The sequence below is a fragment of the Impatiens glandulifera genome, chromosome 5, assembly GCF_907164915.1.
Source record: "Impatiens glandulifera chromosome 5, dImpGla2.1, whole genome shotgun sequence".
Lineage (NCBI taxonomy): Eukaryota > Viridiplantae > Streptophyta > Magnoliopsida > Ericales > Balsaminaceae > Impatiens > Impatiens glandulifera.
The window spans coordinates 2,687,866-2,709,900 of NC_061866.1; the positions used below are offsets into that span (position 1 = coordinate 2,687,866).

General features: G+C 34.9%; 1 protein-coding gene across 1 annotated transcript; it reads right to left on the reverse strand.

Moving 5' to 3' along the window:
• Window positions 1–3,018: 3,018 nt before the first annotated feature.
• Window positions 3,019–5,975, reverse strand: LOC124938771 (probable purple acid phosphatase 20). The gene is made up of 4 exons (XM_047479275.1): window positions 5,782–5,975; window positions 3,474–4,346; window positions 3,295–3,383; window positions 3,019–3,217 (listed from the first exon to the last, which is right to left on the reverse strand). The coding sequence occupies exons 1-4, from the start codon at window positions 5,947–5,949 to the stop codon at window positions 3,040–3,042; spliced, it is 1,308 nt and encodes a 435-aa protein (XP_047335231.1). The 5' UTR covers window positions 5,950–5,975; the 3' UTR covers window positions 3,019–3,039.
• Window positions 5,976–22,035: the final 16,060 nt, after the last annotated feature.

Consider the following 22,035-nt stretch of genomic DNA (forward strand, 5'->3'; position numbering starts at 1 on the left):
AAAGATCTACTTTCCTTTTGCGTTAATCTTATTTTCTAATATCAAGATTATACATAAAAGATGTAGTTTCCTTTTATTAAATATAAAATTTCAATATATTACAATATACTATATATTATATTAAAAAATTCGTTTATATAATTTTTTATTTATTTTAAAAATATTTTATAAACGTTGCCCCGCGGGGATTTTCCGAAACCAAACGGGGAGATGATATTAAAATATTCCCCAAACTAAAAACGGGATAGGGATGATCAATGTATTCTCCGTCTCGAACTGTCTCATTGTTATTCCTAGTGAATGTACCACACTTCAAAATTAGGAAAATTTTAAAATTACATATTAAATGTGGAATGTGGATGTGAGACCCACATTAGTTATAAAATAAACTAAGTTTTTGAAGTGTGTACATACAACAGATTTGCTCCCAGTTGTTCGAGATCAATTCTATATTTATTAACACCATATTCTGTACCCGTGATATATTATATATACAACAAGTATGCTTAAATTTCTATATAATAGAAAGTCTTTTAGCATAAAAAAATCATCTATTTTAAGTAATTAAGTAGAAGTGTGAAATTAAAAGATTAATAGTTTCACAGTTTCACGGACAAGTTGCATGGTTTTTGAATTCACAACTTAGTTTTATCTTTAAAATAAATAAAGAAATAAAGAAATAAACAAAGAGAAGTTTAAAGGGACAATATTCAAAATTACTCTTGTATATGAACTTGAATATGTATGAGAAACTAATAACAAATTCATGAATACATATCAAAATATGATTAGTATGGAATGTATAGTTGGTTGGAAACAACATAAATCAAATCACATCTAAATAATTATTTGATAATTTTATTATTTGATTATTGATAAAAAGAAAAAATGAATAGATTTTAAGCCTTTACAAAGCTATTACTTTTTAGCTATGACCCAATCCAATTGTACAATTGAAATACAAACTAGTGGACATCTTCTTTTCCCCGCATATAGACCCATTTCTAAATTATGTCGCATCTAGAATATAAAATCAGCATAAACATTGTTTCCACTATAAGAAAGTTTTGACTTATTTTATTTTTAGATAATTCTACTAAAACAAATATTATTACTTTAGTTTGAAAAAAAAGAGAAGTGACTCATAAAATTGAATTATCAATATTTATAATGTGTTTATTTATTTCATTAGAAGTAGTGGAATACATGAAAAGTGAAGCATAAAATTGAATTACAAATATTTATAATTTGTTTTTTATTTAGAAGGAGTAATGTAACACATGAAACTGACTTCATGAACTTATTTGATAACTCCCACCTTTAGTTGTGAGAATTAATTAGGAATTTTTGTTTGATTTATAATTAAATTTGTATTTGATTAATTTATTTAATCATTTATATTAAAAGTCTAATTGCTATTTAAACATTGAGTTTATTTTATTAATTAGATGCTCAAATTTTAAGTTGTGTTATATGAGACAAGATGTATCACACTTATTTTCTTTTGATCTTTTCAAGAAGATCGACAATGAATCAATTCAATGCGATTGATCCGTTCTCCTAGTATGTCATGTATCATTCGATTGGAATCTTCTTGATCTCGTGGTTCCTATGTGTAACTATTCAAGTTCTCTAAGTAGCTTGTGACATAATAGTTGGTTGAAGGAGTTCCACGTGGGTTTTGTTTTATATGTTGCATAAGATAGGTATTGTGCCTAATGGGTACATCTTAATTATGTTAATTTTGTAATATTTTCAATTATGAATGTTGACTTAAAACACCATACTTGACTTATGTGTGCAGTCCCAGAGCCGACATGACGAGCACAAATCAACATTATCAACGTAAACAAACACCATACAAAATATAGAAAAGTAAAATAAAAATTTAAATGAGTTGTAAAACCTAGAAAATATATGAGAGGAATGTTTTATTTATGGGTAATGTGGACATTAAGACACACAATACAAATAGTTGGACCATATTGGGTCTGTACCATATAAATTTATAAATAAATAAATTTTATAACCTAGAATAAAAAAAGTAGTGAATATTTATCTAAATTGTGTTGTGGTGATAAACAAATTTTCAATTTTAAATATTTACATTATACATTATTAATTGGACCTAAGGTCATAATAATCTTATAATGACCAAAATAATACTAGAATTTACAAAATTTATGACCAAAATAATACCATAATTTACAGAATTCTTTACATTTTATAGTGTTTTAAACATTCATTATTATTATTTTTTAACTTTTGGGACAAACTTATATATTTGCAGATTTAATATTAATGTGTTGGTCAGTTGAAAAAAGTCGGTCTAAGATAACAAAATGTCACGATGTGACTGTGAGTTGTTGTGCTACTCCTTAATTCGATATATATATATATATATATATATTGATGTGTTATTCTTTTGTATTCTCAACTAAATAAACACCTAAAGTTATTCCAAAATTAATTATAAATATAGATAAGATTAAGATTATAAATATATGATTCTGATTATTACTCTATTGAAAATGAATAAAAGTATTCAATAAAATAAGAATGGTAAAACTGAGTGAATTTAATTGAAATTGAAAAGATGTATATCCATAAGTCCAAATCATATAGAAGGCCACATTGAGAGGCCTAGGCAATTCAAAAAAAGCCCAATTTAGAAACTTTTATAATCATTCATCTGACAGGAATAAATAAATAAATAAATGTAGAGAAATTTCACATTACCCAATCAAAACCAATGCATAAATTAATCAAATTTTGTTTCCATAATATAACTTTTTTTACTTTTCAAATATTTTACTTTCGTCTATGTCCCATTGATGAATGATTTGTTCAAACAATTTTTAGTTAGTCATCATAAGTTCATAGTGTTAAAGATTTAAATATGTAAGGTAATATAAGACTAAACAAATATAAGACATAGGTGATTAACTTGAGAAATGAATAACAATACAAAAATAACTACAAGATATGTAAAAGACATGTAAGATATTTTGTATTCTAACTTTATATTTTTTTATTTGTTTAGCAAGAAGCCATCGAAGAAAGAGCAGTTAGATGGACAGTATCTGAGGTAATAGCTTCATTGTCGTCATTTCGGTGCCATGTCCATTGAGCCTGAGTTCCATTAACCATCAATAACTGCCCATGCCCAAAACTTGCCTCCCTAAACTTTGATATATTAGGTTGTGGCTCTATATACCTGTCCAAAACAAATATTATTATACATTCTTTGATTCTTATAACTGTGTCTTTAACCTAGAAGAAAATAGGACTTACTTTGTAGCCAGGCCCTCGCGGTTGCCTCCGTCGCCTATGTTGATATAAACGGGTCCACAATTGTTGAGTTTTTCTTTATAAACACGATCCTAATATAGTAACAATGAATAAATTTGTGAGTTAGGCACAATTTTTAATATTTATTTTCTTAAAGGGTTAAATATAAGTAAATTACTTACAAAGCGTTCATATGCATGTATGTGTCCTGCAAACACAATATCCACTCGAGCCTTAAATAGCAAGTCCTCCATCGCGGCCTTCATTCCATCAGCTTCGGGCTCTCCTTGGTGGGCTGTGTTTGAATTGTACCATGGTGCGTGCACCACCACTATCACCCATTGTGTTCTTTTCCTATCTATTCGGGACAGGTCACTCTCAAGCCACTTGAATTGATCTGAACCCTCATCAAACTCCACGTATGAGCCCAACATAATGATATGGGCGCCAGCGACATTAAACGAATAGTATAAGTTGGAGTTTGATCCGCTCTCCTCGTAAGGCATGCGCCATCTAGTGTTGTAGGCCGTGAATGGATGAGAGTGGACGAGGGGGATTTTCTCAACCTCGTGGTTACCTTGAGTAACCATCCAAGGCCTACGACTAGCTTGTGGCTCGACTAGACGGCCAAAGGAGTCCCACATTGGTTGTATCATGTCGGCATATGATAGGTCCCCGGGATTAATTAGTACGTCATAGGTTGATTTTGCAATGTGTTCAATGGTGGATTTTGTCCAATATGTTTGACCTAAATCACCGGTAACGACAAAGTTTACGGGGAATTGAGCGGGAGGGGTCTTGAGGTTATACTCGGGGCCTTGACCTTCTGAGCCACAAATGTAATAGTATTGAGTGTTAGGTTTCAATGGGCCAATGACAACTTCGTGAATCTCATCCGATTTGTACCACATATATTTATAGGAATTTATTGTCCCACTCGAAGAAAATTTGTAATCTCCCGGAGAAGTTCCATACTTGACTATGGCTGGAGTGTCGGGCGCTTTTGTTATCCACGATATTCTCATCTTGTCGCTTCCCACAATTGATATATGCACCTATACTCATTTTTACCATAGTTAAATTTGTTCACATAAATTTAATACAATGAATTTAGTGGTTAGTTGAATAAGGTCATGAAAACAATTACTATTGATCTAATTCGATACTAATTGTAAAATTTATGTATAATAGAGATTGTTAATACTAGCCCGTTTTTTTTTAAATGACAGTTTTTAATCAAATTATATTGGATCTTATAGAAGGTAAGTCAATTTATTGATAAAAACAAATACATAACTAATTGATATAAGGTAAATTTTGAGAGATTTGTACAATTTTATCTTTGATAGAAAATCTCACCAATGAAATAAATATATGAGCATTTTAATTTTGGATAATTGAGCCAAATATCATAAATTCTTTTTATGCAAAATTTTAACTAAAATTTTATTATTTTATTGAAATAATCCAATAATATCAAACAAGGCCTAAGAGGTGGTTGATCTGTATACATTCCACGTCACCGAAAATTCAAGGCATCGTGTTAGTTTGAGTTATTTGATTAAATCTCAAATAACGCAATATCCTATCTAATAAGTAGAAGAAGAAAAACTTTGATTAAATCTCAAATAACGCAATATCCTATCTAAGGGAATCATGATTTATGAACGTATAATCATCTACCGAATTATACCAAGTAAAAAAAAAGAAAAAAAATGAATTAGAAAACATTTCCATGAATGGATAACAGAATTTTCCTTGAAATAATACGTGTAAAATAAAATTAAATGAATTGGCCGCAATTTTAGAAAGAAAACAATAATTGAAGCGGCAAGAGTTGTCAATTTCAGTTTTCACACTGTTTAAGTTCCTTTGATTTTGTTTTTTCAACTGCGGTCTTCCTATTGTATTAAATTCATTCACATTATCAAATTAATTAATATCAACTAAAATACCAAACTATATCTACTTTAATTTTATTATATTTTAATTTTAAATATAAAAATATTGAATGTAAAAAAAGATTAATTAATAAGTTATCGAGCTCTTAAAACTTTTCGAAAAGGGGTTATTTCTCGAGTCTCAAAAAAAAAGATAGTAGGGGTGATTTTGATTGTTATATTCCGTTCTTCGTGTTGTGTCGATTGTATTTTAAAATCAAGTTTAGGATTTGTATTCAAAGAACTCATGTTAGTTTTTTTTTTGTGGGTCTTTTTTTAGTTAAGAATTCTAGTGATTTTCCGAAACTAAACTCAAAAAAATAAACTTAGATTATTATTATTATTATTTAAAAAAAAAAAACTCATACAAATCCTAAAAATATCTCAAGATCAAACAAACTTTAATACTAAATTGTCTTTGTTTCTCATGTTTTCACACACCACATAGATCTTCCCTACTTAAAGTTTGGCTTAATTAATCAATATGAATGTAATTTTACATATACAAGTATGAAATAATGAGCGGAGGAAACTATATATATATATATACCTGTTCCGGCAAAGCATGATTCTGATCATCGGAACGGAGAATCATAGGAGATGGGCGGGCCGGCGGGCGTTGATAAGCGAAAGAACAGGACATTAATGTTGTGAAGACAACAATAATCACCATTAACGTAAGAGACAGTTCATTTCGAGGACCAGCAGACATAGCCATGGCGGTATAATCGAGAGAGAGAAAGAAAGAAATAGAGAGATATGAAAGGATGCTGATTTTTAATATATATATATATATATATTTATTTATTTATATATATATATATATATATTTATTTATTTATTTATTTAGATATTGTATGGTCAAAGATTGATGTCATCTGCGTCTTCTTGGTTTCCTTTTCCAATTATTTAATAATTCAATATCATTTAAATCTTAGTATTTTGACTTGTTATTCTAGATAATGGTAAAAAATCTTAATTCAATGTATCTTTAAATAATATTGATGAAATCTCTGAATTTAACCAAATTTAGATTTATACTTAAATTTGATACAAAATTAGTGAAACGGTCGACAAACCACATTTTTTTTTCTATTTATTAAAATTTGACTTGGGGAATTGGAGAGTCAAACTGAAATCTGGATGAATTATTTTATTAAGATTGAAAAAATTGTAAAAATTTATAGTTATGATGAAACTTATTATAAATTATCAAATTAAAACTCATATTTAAAAATAAAACCACTTATTACGATTAATAAGAATCTAAAAATAAATTAACAAAAACCATTTTAATGTTGTTCCTTAAGAACGAAAAAAATATTACTTTACTGAATTGAATTAATTAATTTATCGATATAATAATATTTTATTATTTTATCGATAAAATAATATTTTATTACAAGTATTATACAATATTTATATACATTATATTTAAAAACAAGAATCAATCACATGCAATGTATTTGATCTAAAATTACTTTTGTTATTATTAATTATATCTAAAAACTAGATTCATGCATTTAAAAAATTGTATGTACATGTATAACATATGTTGTGTACATATATTATGTACATTGTATAAAAACTCAATCATCTAAAATTTATTATAATTTTAAAATATAAATTCATTAACCTACAATATACCAAAAGTTATTTATGTTTTACATAAAGTTAAGAATGAGGTTAATTTTAGCTTTGGTGGAAAGAAAAACAAACTATATAGATTCATATTTTAAAAATAATTGAATTTTGTAACTCATATACAAAATATATATATATAATTCTGGAATTATTAGTTTAAATATTATTGAGTCCTTAATAACTTTTTAATTTTTTATTATCTTATGCTTTTAGCCAGAATATTATTTACAACATCGGCTCAAGTTTGTGACCGATGAAATTTATTACTTAAGCGAGGTTATTATTTTATCGGATATTACTTTTAAAAAGTTTAACGGCAGTACATATAAATTAAGAACAATATTGAGAAATCAAAAGAACTCAGAAACAGAGCAGATTACAACAGAGGCAGGAAACAAAGAACCCGTAGGCGAAGGAACTTCCAACTCCTCTTCTAACAAAACGGTTCAGGCCCAAACGCAGATGAGTGGAAGGCAACATCCTAGACCTATAATTCCATACAAACCATAAATATGGAGGAAGATTGTAGAGAAAATGAAAGGAAGGAATAAGCATGTTGTCAACCTTTCTTCATGGATATAATGACCTGAAATATTAAGGGGCTCAACGACCCCATCAAAAGGAAGGAAGCCAGAAGAATGATTGAAAGGCATGAAATCACTATTATGGGTATACTGGAGACGAGAGTAAGGCACAATCAAATAGATATTGTTAGTAAAGACTGTTTTGGTAGCGATTGGTCTTATATTCACAATTCAGATGGGTGTAAAAACAGAATCTGGGTTAGTTGGAATAATAGCTTAGTTGAGATCAAGAAGTTATTCGACAATAAGCAGGTCATCATGGTGGAGATTGTTAGTAGGATAACAAAGGCGAAATTTTATTTTGTTACTATCTATGGAAGCAATGTAGAAGGAAAAAGAAAACAGTTATGGAGAGAGCTCAAGAGTAAAGTTAATGATGATGAGTCTTGGATCTTAATGGACGACTTCAATGTCACCAGATTCATCCAAGAAAGAGAGCCAGAAACGGGGATCACGCTAGACATGTTGGACTTAAATGAATGCATTAGAGACATCAACTGTATCAAACCTTCTAGTTCAGGTAATCTATTTTCATGGTCAGCTACTAGAGGGTCAGAGGAAATGAGGAAGAGTCGCATTGATCGTGGGTTGATCAACGAGAAATGGGAAGATCTCTACCCGAGAAGCCAGATACAAATTTTACAATGAGGAATCTCTGATCATTGCCCGTTGAAATTTTTCTGGGAAAGAGAGAAAAGACTAAAGAGGCCTTTCAAATTATTTAATTTCAGGATGAAAAATGAAGAATTTAAAGGAGTACTGACGGAAACCTGAAATACCAGTATATACGAGATAAAGATGTTTAGAGTTTGCGAAAAGCTCACGATCCTGAAAGGTAAGCTCAACAAGTTTGACAGGGAAAATTATAGTGGTGTATCAAAAAGGGTAGAGGAAGCATGAGAAAAATTGGAGAATATTCAAAGAAAAATCTTGAGGATGTAGAACCTACCTAATAATCAAGCTGAGGAGAAAGAAGCACTGACAAGTTTCAGAGATCTCTACTCAAAAGAAGAAAGTTTATTCAAGTAGAAGTCTAGAGAAAGTTGGATTTCTTTGGGAGACAAAAATACTGCCTTCTTCTACAAGAAATGCCCGGCTCGAAACTTCAAGAACCAAGTTCTCAAATTGAAAGATTGTAATGGGAAAATTCTTCAGGGACATGAAGCAGTTCAAAAGGAAACTATCAGTTATTATAAGGGTCTGATTGGAACAAAACTAAGTAACGAAGGGCTCGATGACAAACTTGGGGTGTTGCAACAGATTGTTCTAAGAAGAATCGACAATAAAGATGTTGATAAGCTGGTAGCAAGGGTTAGTCAAAAAGAGATCAAGAATACTTTGTTTACAATGAAATGAGGTAAAAGTCCAGGGCCAGATGAATACAATGCGAATTTATTCAAGGAAAATTGGGATATAGTTGGGAGAGATGTAAGTCAAAGGGTCTTGGAATTCTTTCAAAATAGGAAAATGCTTAAGCAATGGAACGTTACAATATTAAATCTGATTCCCAAAATCTCACTTCTAGAAAAAATTCAGGACTTTTGTCCTATTTCATGTTGTAATGTAATCTATAAAATCATCTTTAAAATCCTTTCGCAAAGATTTAAAACTATTATTTCAAAATTAATTAGTTTAGGGCAATCAACTTTTATTCCGAATCGCTCTATCTCCCATAACATACTTCTTATGCAGAGTTTATTGAAAAGTTATGGGAAGAAAGCTATATCTCAAAGAGTGGCTTTCAAACTTAATATTCAAAAAGCTTTTGAATCGATAAGATGGGAATATATACATGAATTCCTTTATGTTGTCGGTTTCCCTAACATTTTTATCGAGTGGTTAATGCAGTGTGTTTTGACCCCTCACTTCATTGTTAGCGTGAATGACATACATAGTGGTTTCTTTAAGAGTAAAAGGGGGGTAAGGCAAGGAGATTTTCTCTCACCTTACCTCTTCGTTCTTATTATGGATATCTTGGACTGTATCTTTAAAATGTTCTTAAGGAACCATAAATTCAAATTTCACCCCCACTGCAAGGAACAAGCAATAACACATATTTGTTTCACTGATGATCTGTTCTTAGTGGCTCACACAGATGTTGAATCTGTTATTACAATCAAGGAAGCACTGAAAATGTTTTCTAGTATTACAGGTTTATTCATTAATGAAGACAAAAGCTATACTTTCTATGGAGAATGAATGAAAGAGAATTTGAAGCAGAATATATTTAATATCATGGGGATAAAAGAATGAACGCTTCCAATAAAATAACTTGGAGTCCCCTTATCTGCAAATCAACTTCAAAGCTCACATTTTCTCCCACTTATTGAAAAGGTCAGAAATTATATTTTAGGTTGGGCTACAAAAAACCTGCCTTATGCAGGAAGAATAGAGCTTGTGAAAAGAGTGACTATGATAATCATTGGCTACTAGGCACAAAAAATAGTCATTCCCAAAAAAGTTATGGATGAATTGGATAAGATGATGAGAGACTTTATCTAGGGTACTCAAGGAAGAGGAAGAAAAAAAGTCAAATGAGAAACTGTATGTACCCCAAAGGAAGAAGGACGGCTTGACATTAAAAATGGTGTCATATAAAATCGAACACTCAAAATCAGACATGTATGGGCCCTTGAGATGAAGACAGATTCATTATGGGTCAAATGCGTTCATACGAGATTCATGAAAGGAGAAGCTAGCATATGGACATGCCAATTCAAAAATAAAATGGCATGGTCCTTGAAGAAAATCCTAAGAACTAGAGGAGAGGCATATCGGATGATGAAGTTCAGAATCGGGAATGGAAATGGAATATTATTCTGGCACGATCCATGGTTAGAGAATAATCCCATAATTCTTCGGGAGGAATTCCAATCTATTAGAGTCAGAATTAGAAGAAAATGTATCTTGTACTCAATTAGAGATATTCAAAAAGGAAAATGAAGCTTTATTCTTAGGAGTGTTCCATAAGGAGTCAGAATTCTGAATCTGATCAATAATATACAATTCAATGGAAACATTGATACAAAGAGCTAGGATACTGTTATGAATAGAAACTTCGTGGCAGGAAAAGCATGGGAGATCATTAGAACAAAGGAGGTGGTGGTTGATTGGCACAAATTAGTTTGGTCTTCAAAGTTTATACCTTGAAACTAATTCATTATTTGGCTTACATTCAGGAAAAGATTGGCGACAAGAGATAGAATTAAGAAGTATATGAATATTTCAGATGTCAATTGCCCAATCTGCACAGAAAAAGAGGTAAGCATTGATCACTTGTTTGGGAATTACACATTTATATCCAAATTGTGGATCAATTTTGCTCCGAACATGAATATCACTAAACTTCTAAGTACATGGAACAAAATCATAGAGCTTATAAAGAAAAAGGCTAAGGGCGATAACTTTTACGCGAATGTTTTCAAATACTTTTTTGGAGCCCTGGTCTACAATACCTAGAGAAAGAAATACAAGAATTCATAGCACAAATAAGAGAACAGAAGGAAAAGTTTGGGATAATATTGTTTCTGATGGAAACGCTCTCATAAATACATGGAGGGGAATTCCGATTAATGAAGACAGTTGGAAGCTCAGCCAAAGATGAAATATCCCCTATAAAATCATTACAAGGAAAGGAAGATTCAAATAGTTCTTGTTTGATGATTTGTTTGTAATTCAATTGTTTGTTGTTCTGTTTATTCTGTAATTCAGTTGTTTGAAACTCATTTGGTTTTTTTAACAAAACTAGGGTCTGTCTAGTTTTGTTTTTTGAAACAAAATTTTCCTCTTTTGGGGTTTTTAATGAAATGAGACTAAGCCGTTTTTCCAAAAAAGTAAAATTAAGAACAATATTTTTAAAAAATATTCTTAATATTTATATGATCAATTTGATCTTTTGATTTTTTTTAATTGTTTTTAAAATAATATATATATATATTATTCAAAAGTAAATTAAGCCAGTGAAACCAATACACTAAATAACACTAGTATAAAATAGAGTAATAGTGATGATATTTATTGTCGCTATTGATCAATTTATTGTCGCTAAAGATGAATAACTACAGTAAATGGACCCGTCGCTACTGATTTCGTAGCTAAAAAATAGCTACATGAATAAATACTGTGACTAAAAGATGGCTACGAAAATAAATTACTATGACTAAAGATGACAACGGGAGTGAATTACTGTACTACAAAGGTTATTACTGAAATAAATTATTATAACTAAATATACATAAATTTCTATTTTTTTACCAAATCAATTTACCTATAAAAATGTTCAAATTTATTAAAATATAAATTTTTAATAATAAACTAAATCATTTTATTATCAAAAGAGTCAAACATAATATTTCTATCATAAACAAATATAATTTTTCAATCTTATAAATCTTATAAAGTGAGCTTAAAATAAATATAACAATTTTCTCCCTTTTCCAAAAATCTTTTTTTAGCATTATCATCCATAGTCATCATAGTAATCCCTGTCAAAGTTCAAACTGAAAAATATTATTAGTGATCATAAAGTACATAATATTTAAATCTTGGTAATCAATGATTTAGATAATAAAATACTTAACCATCAATAGTTAAATATTGATATTGTATGAAAAATACAACTATTTCAAGATTATTAGTGAAATCAAACTCCCCCATTGAAGAATACAACTATTTCAAGATTATTAGTAAAAAAATCACTAATTGATAAAATACTGTTCTAATTTAGTAGTCCGTATTGAAAATTATAATTATTTCAAAATTATTAGTGAAACCAAACTCCCCAACACCAACCAAAAAAATTGATATGATATGAATGAACCAAGATTATTAGTAAAACCAAACTCCCTAACCAATATTTTGAAAACTCACCAAGATATACAAAAACATAGACAACAACTAGCTTCACCAAATGACTAATACAAAAATTCACTATGTAACAGATGAAAAATCCCACGTTATTCCACGTACTGAGCTGAAAACAATAAACAATTGATCAATGAACTTAATTGAAGACATAAAAAAGGCTTTGTTCAATTAGATCCAAAACTAAATACCATAAAAAAAAGGTTTTGTTCGATTAGATCCAAAACTAAATACCTGCATGACTTTCCTAAAAGAAAATCTAGAGGATAGACAAATAATTCTGATAAAGCATTACCAAATCCAAAAAGGAATGAACTCAATAAATCCCCTATTTTCTCACTTCACAATCACGAAATCTATGTTTGCCCTATCAGTTTAGAATTAAGTATAAGAAATATAATCTGAATTCCAAAACTAAAGTTGGAATTTATAGTTCAATGTTTCATTCCGATCAATTAAGTAGAAATGACCTAATTCTTGTATAAAACATGTCAATATTCCTAAAAGAACTCACGTTTGAAATTAACATCTAGAATTGAAAAAACTCAAAAAAGATTTCAAAGTACAACTAATAATATTATCTATCATTGGCTTGGAATTTGTTCTTTAACAACTCTTTTATAGCTTTAACTTCAGCTTCTAAGCTCTCTACTTTTGATTATAGCAATCATTATTCACATTTACTTGTTGTTTGGTCAGAATATGTCCTCTTAGATCTTTTGGCTTTACTCCACCTCCATTAGGGGCGAGCAAATGGGTAAAATCAATCCGTTTTGTCCGATCCGTATTAAATCTGATAAGAAAAATTAAGAAAGTTAATTTTCAAACCGGCCACACATTAAAAATTTTGAATATTTATTCTAAATAATCAAAAAGGGAGAAATTGATAGAAAAATTAAGTAAAGTTAATTTTTGGAACCGGCTAGAAAAACTAAACAGTTGTTAACTTTTATGTGCAGGTGGAGGCCAAATCGTATGAACCAGTTGGAGCCTCATAAACCGGTTGCTGAAATACTTCAAAGAAAGCAGTTCCAAATGATCAAGTCAAAGGTCAGATGAACCGGTTTCCACTCTCTCAAGTGACCGGCCAGCAAAGACAAAAGTTCACGTACTAGCCGGATCATATCGCACAAGAGACAAAACCGGAAACTTCAACCTACAAGAGTGATGTAACATGACGAAATAGACGTGTCTCGAAGGAATAAAAGAAGATCAGATCCGATCGGAAGCATGCGAGGAAAGCAATGATGCTTTACTGATCTGAAGTTGACAACCTGAGGTGCATGTCTGACACGTGTTCAAATATGAAAACCGATTACGTCATCTTACACTCAGAGTTGTCTGCATGATTGCCAAGTGTTGAGGAAGGTGAAACGTGCAAGTAACCTTTCTGCATCGGCGTGATAATGTTCAACCAATCCAGAGGAGAGAGAAGAAAATGATCGTTGGATCTCATCAGCTATAAAAGGAAGATGAAGCGTCATCATTTAAAACACAGTCAACGAATCATCAAGCGAAAAATACGAATAACATTTTTCTAAGAAAAGCGATAAGTTAGAGAGATAAACTTTTACGATCCAAAACCGGTGTGTCTAAAACCGGAAGCTTTCTGTGTCTTGTTGTGTTGAGTTATTGTATTACATCAAAGAGTGAGTTGGTGTAACCGGCGAGTAGCGAGTTGGGCTCGACCGGCAGTGTTGTTGTAACTATAAAAGTTAGTGGAGATCCTTCTTATAACCAGAGAAGAAGGGGTGACGTACGAGGGTTTACTCCGAACATCCATAAAAATCCTTGTCTCGTGTTCTTTCTTTCGTTTCATTACCTACTCAACTAATCTAACCTCAAACCAAATTAATCATACTCCGTAAACCGGTCCACTCATATCTCTAAAATCGACACCTTCTAAAACATCATCTAAGTCGCATACGTTGCTTCAAACTAAAAAGGACATTTCCGCCCTTGAACCCGATTCAAGAGTCTGTGACAGTTTGTGTAGTGCTGAGAACGGTTATAGTCTCTAACCGGACTATCACCAAAGTGTTGTGTGTGTGTTGTAAGCGGCCACCCTTCCTGAAACCGGAAACACCCTAGTCCTCCAAGGGCGTCCCCGATCCTAATAAGTGGTATCAGAGCGAGGTTCTTAGCACTCAAGCAACCGAAGAAGATGGGAAGCATGACCCACAGCGACGAGCCGTCAATGCTAAACAGCGAAGCGTTTAGCAGTTGGAAGAAACAGATGTATCTACATCTGATTACGTTAGATGATGAGATGAGCCGATTCCTGAAAGAGGGACCGATCAAGATCAACAAGGAGGCAGATCAATGGTCAAATGAAGATCGAAATATTTTGGGAATTACTAATCTTAATCAACTCATATCATGATTATGCATATTAATTACCTAAGTAACAATGAGAAACCGGGATATGTGTTCAGGGAGAAGCTCTCGCTTCTCAAACCATATTCAAATAGGCCATTGATAATTCAAAAATGCTAACCGGGAAGAAGTCTCCGGTTATGCCCGATTACTTTATAACTTCAAATCACATGTATACTTACTATACGGTTGAAATAACCAGGTTGAAGTGGATATACTCAATCCAAAGTTGAACAAATGTTGACGTAACTCAACATTTTTTCACAATCGGAACAAAACATCCAACTAAAACCGGTCATGGAAAACCGCTTAGTACAAATGCATTTTGGTCTGATGGAATGAACTTCTCCGGTTAACTTGGGATGACTAACTGAGTTTTCATGCATACTTTGATAAATGAAGCCTATAATAAATGAAAATAGTCTACCACAATCGAGATGACGACATGTGTCCATCATCAAGAGAGGGAAACTCACATCTTGTCAGCAGATTTTTGTCATCATGAATATCTCGGTAATAATTAGTTTTTGCCTTGGAAATAAACATTATTTACTTCAACAAGTTAAAGCCTATTAAATAACTGATGACATCATCAAGCATGCTTAACCTACTAATTTAGCCGAACCCCTGGCTATATAAACCACCCTTAAATCTTCACAAATCTTCACAAAATTACTATTCACAAAAACAGTTTTGAGCTTAAAACTCTCTCTCAAGAACATGAACTCCAACTCGTCAGCAAAGAAGATCCTATTGGAGGATTTTAATTCAATCTACCAATATGAAGACCATGAGGTTAAAGAAATGTTCTTAGTCGTTGAAAGAAGCGGGCTAAGAGGATTCCTCGAAAACAGATTCATTCTCGACTACCTAGTAGTCGAAGAATTCTTCCAGACCGCAAAGGAAGTGCATCGAGACATAATCGTTGCACAAGTTTACGGTCAGAAATTTATATTCAGCGAGATGGATTTCGCTGAATACTGCGGTTTGCCCACTAAAGGGGTAACTGACTTAACCTACTCCCCGGTGACCATGGAAGAAATGTGTCGTCGGTTCTCAAACTCTGACATCCCGGTTAGACCCTGGGGTGCTAAAAGCCAACTCTCTCACAAGTACCAGCTTCTTTGTGAGATTCTGGGAAAGTCCATCTTGGGCAGAGAGAAAAGCTACTATTACACCCAAAGGCTTTTCGAGATGATGATTGTTGTAACGGTTGGGATACCGGTTAATTGGTCCTGGATTATCTTCAGCAACCTGAAGAAGATGCTCCTCTCCAACAAAACCGGCTACGCTTCTCAGCTGAGCGGTTTTGGGGCAGTCTGGACATCCACTCCGGACCTTTCGTAACCCTCCATCCAAAGCATGTGCTCACTAAAGAGAGAGTACAAGAGCTGGTCGACCGGTGGGAAGCAGTTAAGGCTAAAAGAAATCAAGCGGCCGAATCATCTAACGTTTAGCCTGTCTACCCTTCTGTCTCCTTCCTTTTTTTTTCAAAACCGGTAATTCTGTTGTACTACCGGTTTGGTACCACCATTAATGAAGTTTATTTCCTTCCATTTTAAAATCATAAATGATCAAACATTTAATGCGTCATACCAAATCAAATCAAATCACTCTTGGAAACAGAAATCTCCATTTTCAATAAGCATGCCCGATCTGATTCGACATGACATGTCTTTATTCTCTTGAAAACTCACAAAGTCATTAATGACCAGACATAAACGGTTAGATTTTTCAAATATCCTCATTAAATGCATCCAACCGTTTCAAGCTATAAAAGGGGACTCAATCTTCCATCTTCAAAACACATTTTCTTCACCCTTCTCTCTAAAGCTTGAAAGATCAGAAAAACCCTTCAACCTTTCTCACTCTTCCTAACAATGTCTGCTGAACTTAGAAACACTCTCATCGTCGACTTCGAAGACGTAAAAGATAGTAGATATCATGACTGCATCTTCCAACCGATCATCGAATCGGGGCTTCAGGGATTCCTCAAAGGCTCAGACACTATCCTCGTAGAGGAGGTGTGCGAGTTTTTCAATAATGGCCACATTCTAGATGATGGTAGCATTCGCACCATCATCGACGGTCAATTTCTTCGGATTACCGAAGATCAATTTGCAAACTCCTTTCACCTTCCAACCGAAGGCTTTTCTGACTTCCCAACGCCATTCCTTCCGGCTAAGGAAGACTTCTTCCAGATCTTCTCTTCTTCCAACGTACCGATCAAGGACTTTGGGAAGAAAGAGAAACTTGTTCCTCACTACCAAATCTTACATGATTTGGTTCAAAGGTCTATCATGGGCCGAATGCCAAACCAGAACTACAACCGGGAGGCCTTCGACATCAAGATAGCCATCATCCGCAACTCGTCAATCAACTGGGCAACCTACCTCTTCAACAACCTGAAGTCGCTCATAACCGCTTCAAGGGGAAGGACCAGTTTCGCCCCTCAAATCACCCGGTTTCTGATGGCCCAGCGTCGTACCTCGAACCCGGTGTTCCGGTCGGACCGTCCAACACCATCACCATATCCATGCTGGACAGATGGATATCAAGGATTGAGGAACGGACACCCGACAACACCGTGAACAAGTGGTTCGACAGAATGGTGGAAGGGGATTGGTTTAAAGAAAACTAAGTTAGTTGTATTTCTTTCCGTTTTTTGGTCATTTTGTTGTACGACCAAAACCGCCTGATGTTAACTTTTTATCATTTATAAAATCTCTAATTTTAAAAGTCTCCGGTTTTCCTTCCATATCTTTCCTTCCGGCTTTTAAAATCTAATAAACACAAAACCTCATGTTAAACGAAACTTCCGGTTAACAACGCTTCAAGTAAAACCGGAATCTCAAGCAAAACGAAAGGTTTGAAAATTTACCGCCCACGGTTTTATCTCCCAAAATTTACTGCCCATTGATTTTCCACATTTACCGCCGAAAGTTACTATAGTAACTTTTGGAGGGAAAGTTGGCGCCAAAACACTAACAATTGACGGTTCTTCTTCCAACCGTTCGGAACCGTCGTCTATATAAGTTCAAATCAGCCCATTCGTCACATACGCTTTCTCTCTCTAAAATTTCCAAATCTTCAAAGGCATTCTAAACTCCGATCATCATCGTTCTTCATCCTTTCCTCTCAAAATCTACCATGGCTCTAGTCAAAGCACCCTTCCAATGGATGTTGCAGGTCGATTTCGCAGACATTGATGAACACGCTGGAGACAAAAACAAGGTTGTTCTCCAATCTCTAAGAGATTCAGGATTAGAGGAGTTCTTATCTGGTCCGTTCATTGTGTATCCGACGGCGGTAATGGAGTTTCTCGCGACGGTGACGCTAACAAAGAGGAAGGTCTCCGCCACCGTCAACGACAAGGAAATTCTGATCACCGAGGAGCTATTTGCTGAAGCCCTCGGTTTGCCCAACACCGGTTTGGATCTCAAAACCGACCTAACCGATGTAGAATCTAATGCTGTCCGGTTGGTGATATCGGCTAAAGATCAGGATCTGGTGATTCACTCAAGCCGGAAGAACAAGTTGAAACCGGAGTTCAAGTGGCTGCTGAACATCATCACTCGTTCTATTCAGGGAAGAGGAGGTAACTTCGATAACCTGACAAAACTTAAGCTCAAAATGATGATGGCAATTGTCCGCGGTGACAAGGTGGATTGAGGAGCTGTCATTTTCGAAGAATTCTGTGAGATGGTGATTCAGAAGGATGGCCGGGTTCAGGCCTTTGCAATGCAGATTGTCAAGATTCTCAAGTTTCTAAAGTTAGAACTTGGTGAAGGTGAACCACTCCCACCCAACAATATTCTCAACTCCAAGTCGATGATTGAGAAGCCCGACAAAGCGGTTAAACCGAAGTCCTCCGGAACGAAGTCTTCCAAGGGGACCAGTTCTTCCGCTCCGGCTGAAGAATGTTCAAAACAAAAGAAACCGAAGAGAAAGGCGGTTGAAACCGAAGCCGCACAAGAAACAAAGGGGAGGAAGAAGTCCTCTGCAAGGAAGAGCTCCAGCAAGCCGTCGGACTCTGAGAAAACCCTTTCCTCGGATAATCCACCAGAGAGAACCAGAGACATCTTCCAACCCATCCCTATCAATACCGTTCGTCCTATTCCTGTTCACTCTAACTCACCAAGGCAAATCGAACCCTCGGGAAGCCACAAAAACGAGTCCGCATCAAAGGAGGAAGCAGAGGTAAGTATCAACTCTGAAAACTCCAAGTCCCCAAGCAAAAGGATCGAAGAGGTAATAGCCGACGTAGGCTTAAATACCTCTAAAGCTATTGAGGACATAGTCCAAAACATTGCAAGGGAAACCGAAGACGATGTGTCAAGTCGTCGTAAGTCAGTTGATCAGGTTGAGATACCCGATCAAAGTGAAGTTCAACCGGCCGAAGAAACGGCCAAAACCGCAAACATTACTTCTCCGGCTCAGGAGGGTAGCTCTGAAGAACAGGAACCATCCGGTTCCGCAGGGAACAAGTCAATTCCAGATGACACAGCAAACCAATCGGCTCAAGATGGGCCAACCGTTTCATCTTTCATACCTGAAGGGTCAGTTCAGGTTAACAAAGGAAAAGAGGCCCTTGTTGAAGATTCGACAGTGACGGGGAAAGGTACTCTACAAACCGGCCCCCAACCAGAAATCCTAACCGGGGACACGACCACTCTTTCCGCAGAACAAGAGGAAGAATTGTTCGAGGGGCTCATCAGGGATATGAACAAAAGTGCCAGTGATGTGATATCACCATACCTCCTATGGGTACAGCTTCGTTGTGAGACAAAGCTGTCGGATATGGTTCCAGAGATGAGCGGCAACAAACATTAGGATAAACTCATAAAATTGGAAGAAATGGCCCTCAAGCTGGCACACACCAATCTTATTCAACCCGACTTCAGCAAAACCGCGGTAATTCGCGAATACGCTCGGTTACAAGCAGTTGAGGATGCATTAAAGGAAGTGGAAGGAGCAACGCTAACTCCAATTGAAATGAAAATGTCTGAACGATTTCATCCGGTGCGGGAAAAGCTCCTGCAAAGCCTTGACCATCTTGATGCACAATGGAGAAACGGTTGCCGACACCAACTTAGCAATGCCGACCTATATAAGAGTAAGCCCTTCTTTGTTGTCGGGGAGACATCTAGAACAGCGGAAAACCGGGAACGAGATCCTCCTCAAAATGCTAAGGCTCCGGAAATTGATCAAATGAAGCAGGCGGTAATCGACACCATTGAGTCATGTCTTGGACATTACAAAACTGCAACCGATGAGAGGATTGCAACAGCTGAAGCGAATCTGTCAAACACTATACGGGGATCTGTTCAAACCGAAATAGCCAACACCGTTCAAACATCTATCAAATCCATGATAGATGAGGCTGTGCAAACCTCCGTCAAATCCTTGATCGCACAGTCCATCCAAACCGCAACCGCTCCTCTGATAGATATGTTGCAGACAATGGCTATTCAAATTGGGGAGTTGACCAAACTCCAAGTAAGCAAGACTTAAGAGCAAATCGAGTCTGATGCCGAAACCGCTAAGAGGCTGCAAGAAGAAGAAAGGGAAAGGGAACGGTTGCAGAAATAAATTGAGGAGAAAGATCATGAGTTTGCCCAGAAATGCAACGAGGAAGAACAAGCAGCTATCCAGGAACCCACACCAGCTCAACCGTCTCACGCAATGAAAACACGAAACAAGAAGAAAAGGAAGGCGGTTAGGGAAGTAATAAAGCTGGCAGAACAAAGCAGCCAAAGAGTAATTGTACCGGTCGGCTGAACGTGCAACCTATTGCTGATGAAGAAGAAGAAGAGGATATCGAAGAACTTAACCGGCAAAAGAAAAGAACAATTGAAAGGTCAACCGCAACTCCAAGCTCCAGACCAATTGTTGTTCAACTGCCTCATCCACCAAAACCAGTCTGTGCCGGTTTTGGATTCGGCAAAAGGACTCCCGGCATCTCAAGTGTGTGGGCCGGATTTCAGATTGACGCTGAAAGACGCGATAGGGAGTGGAAGGCAAGGGAAGAGGAAGAAAGAAGACGGCTTGAAAAAGAACTGGAGAAAGAACTTGAAAAGGGGGGACCATCCAAGCCTTAGTCCCTTTTTCTTTCCTTAAAAACAACTTATGTTTAACTTTGTTTCAGAACTTAGTCGTTTTATCATACTTTTGAATTTTTTAGTCTCTACATACATTTTTGAAAAACTCAAACACATGTTTTGAAAATTTTCTTCAAACAGAAAATAATCAAAAAGGGAGAAATCGCTAAACAAGTTTTTCAAACCGGCCACACATTACAAGTTTTGAATATTTATTCTAAATAATCAAAAAGGGAGAAATTGATAAGAAAAATTAAGAAAGTTAATTTTCAAACCGGCCACACATTACAAGTTTTGAATATTTATTCTAAATAATCAAAAAGGGAGAAATTGATAGAAAAATTAAGTAAAGTTAATTTTTGGAACCGGCTAGAAAAACTAAACAGTTGTTAACTTTTATGTACAGGTGGAGGCCAAATCGTATGAACCGGCTGGAGCCTCATAAACCGGTTGCCGAAATACTTCAAAGAAACCAGTTCCAAATGATCAAGTCAAAGGTCAGATGAACCGGTTTCCACTCTCTCAAGTGACCGGCCAGCAAAGACAAAAGTTCACGTACCATCCGGATCATATTGCACAAGAGACAAAACCGGAAACTTCAACCTACAAGAGTGACGTAACATGACGAAATAGACGTGTCTCGAAGGAATAAAAGAAGATCAGATCCGATCGGAAGCATGCGAGGAAAGCAATGATGCTTTATTGATCTAAAGTTGACAACCTGAGGTGCATGTCCGACACGTGTTCAAATCTGAAAACCGATTACGTCATCTTACACTCAGAGTTGTCTGCATGATTGCCAAGTGTTGAGGAAGGTGAAACGTGCAAGTAACCTTTCTGCATCGGCGTGATAATGTTCAACCAATCCAGAGGAGAGAAGAAAATGACCGTTGGATCTCATCAGCTATAAAAGGAAGATGAAGCGTCCTCATTTAAAACACAGTCAACGAATCATCAAGCGAAAAATACGAATACCATTTTTCTAAGAAAATCGATAAGTTAGAGAGATAAACTTTTACGATCCAAAACCGGTGTGTCTAAAACCGGAAGCTTTCTGTGTCTTGTTGTGTTGAGTTATTGTATTACATCAAAGAGTGAGTTGGTGTAACCGGCGAGTAGCGAGTTGGGCTCGACCGACAGTGTTGTTGTAACTATAAAAGTTAGTGGAGATCCTTCTCATAACCTGAGAAGAAGGGGTGACGTAGGAGGGTTTGCTCCGAACATCCATAAAAATCC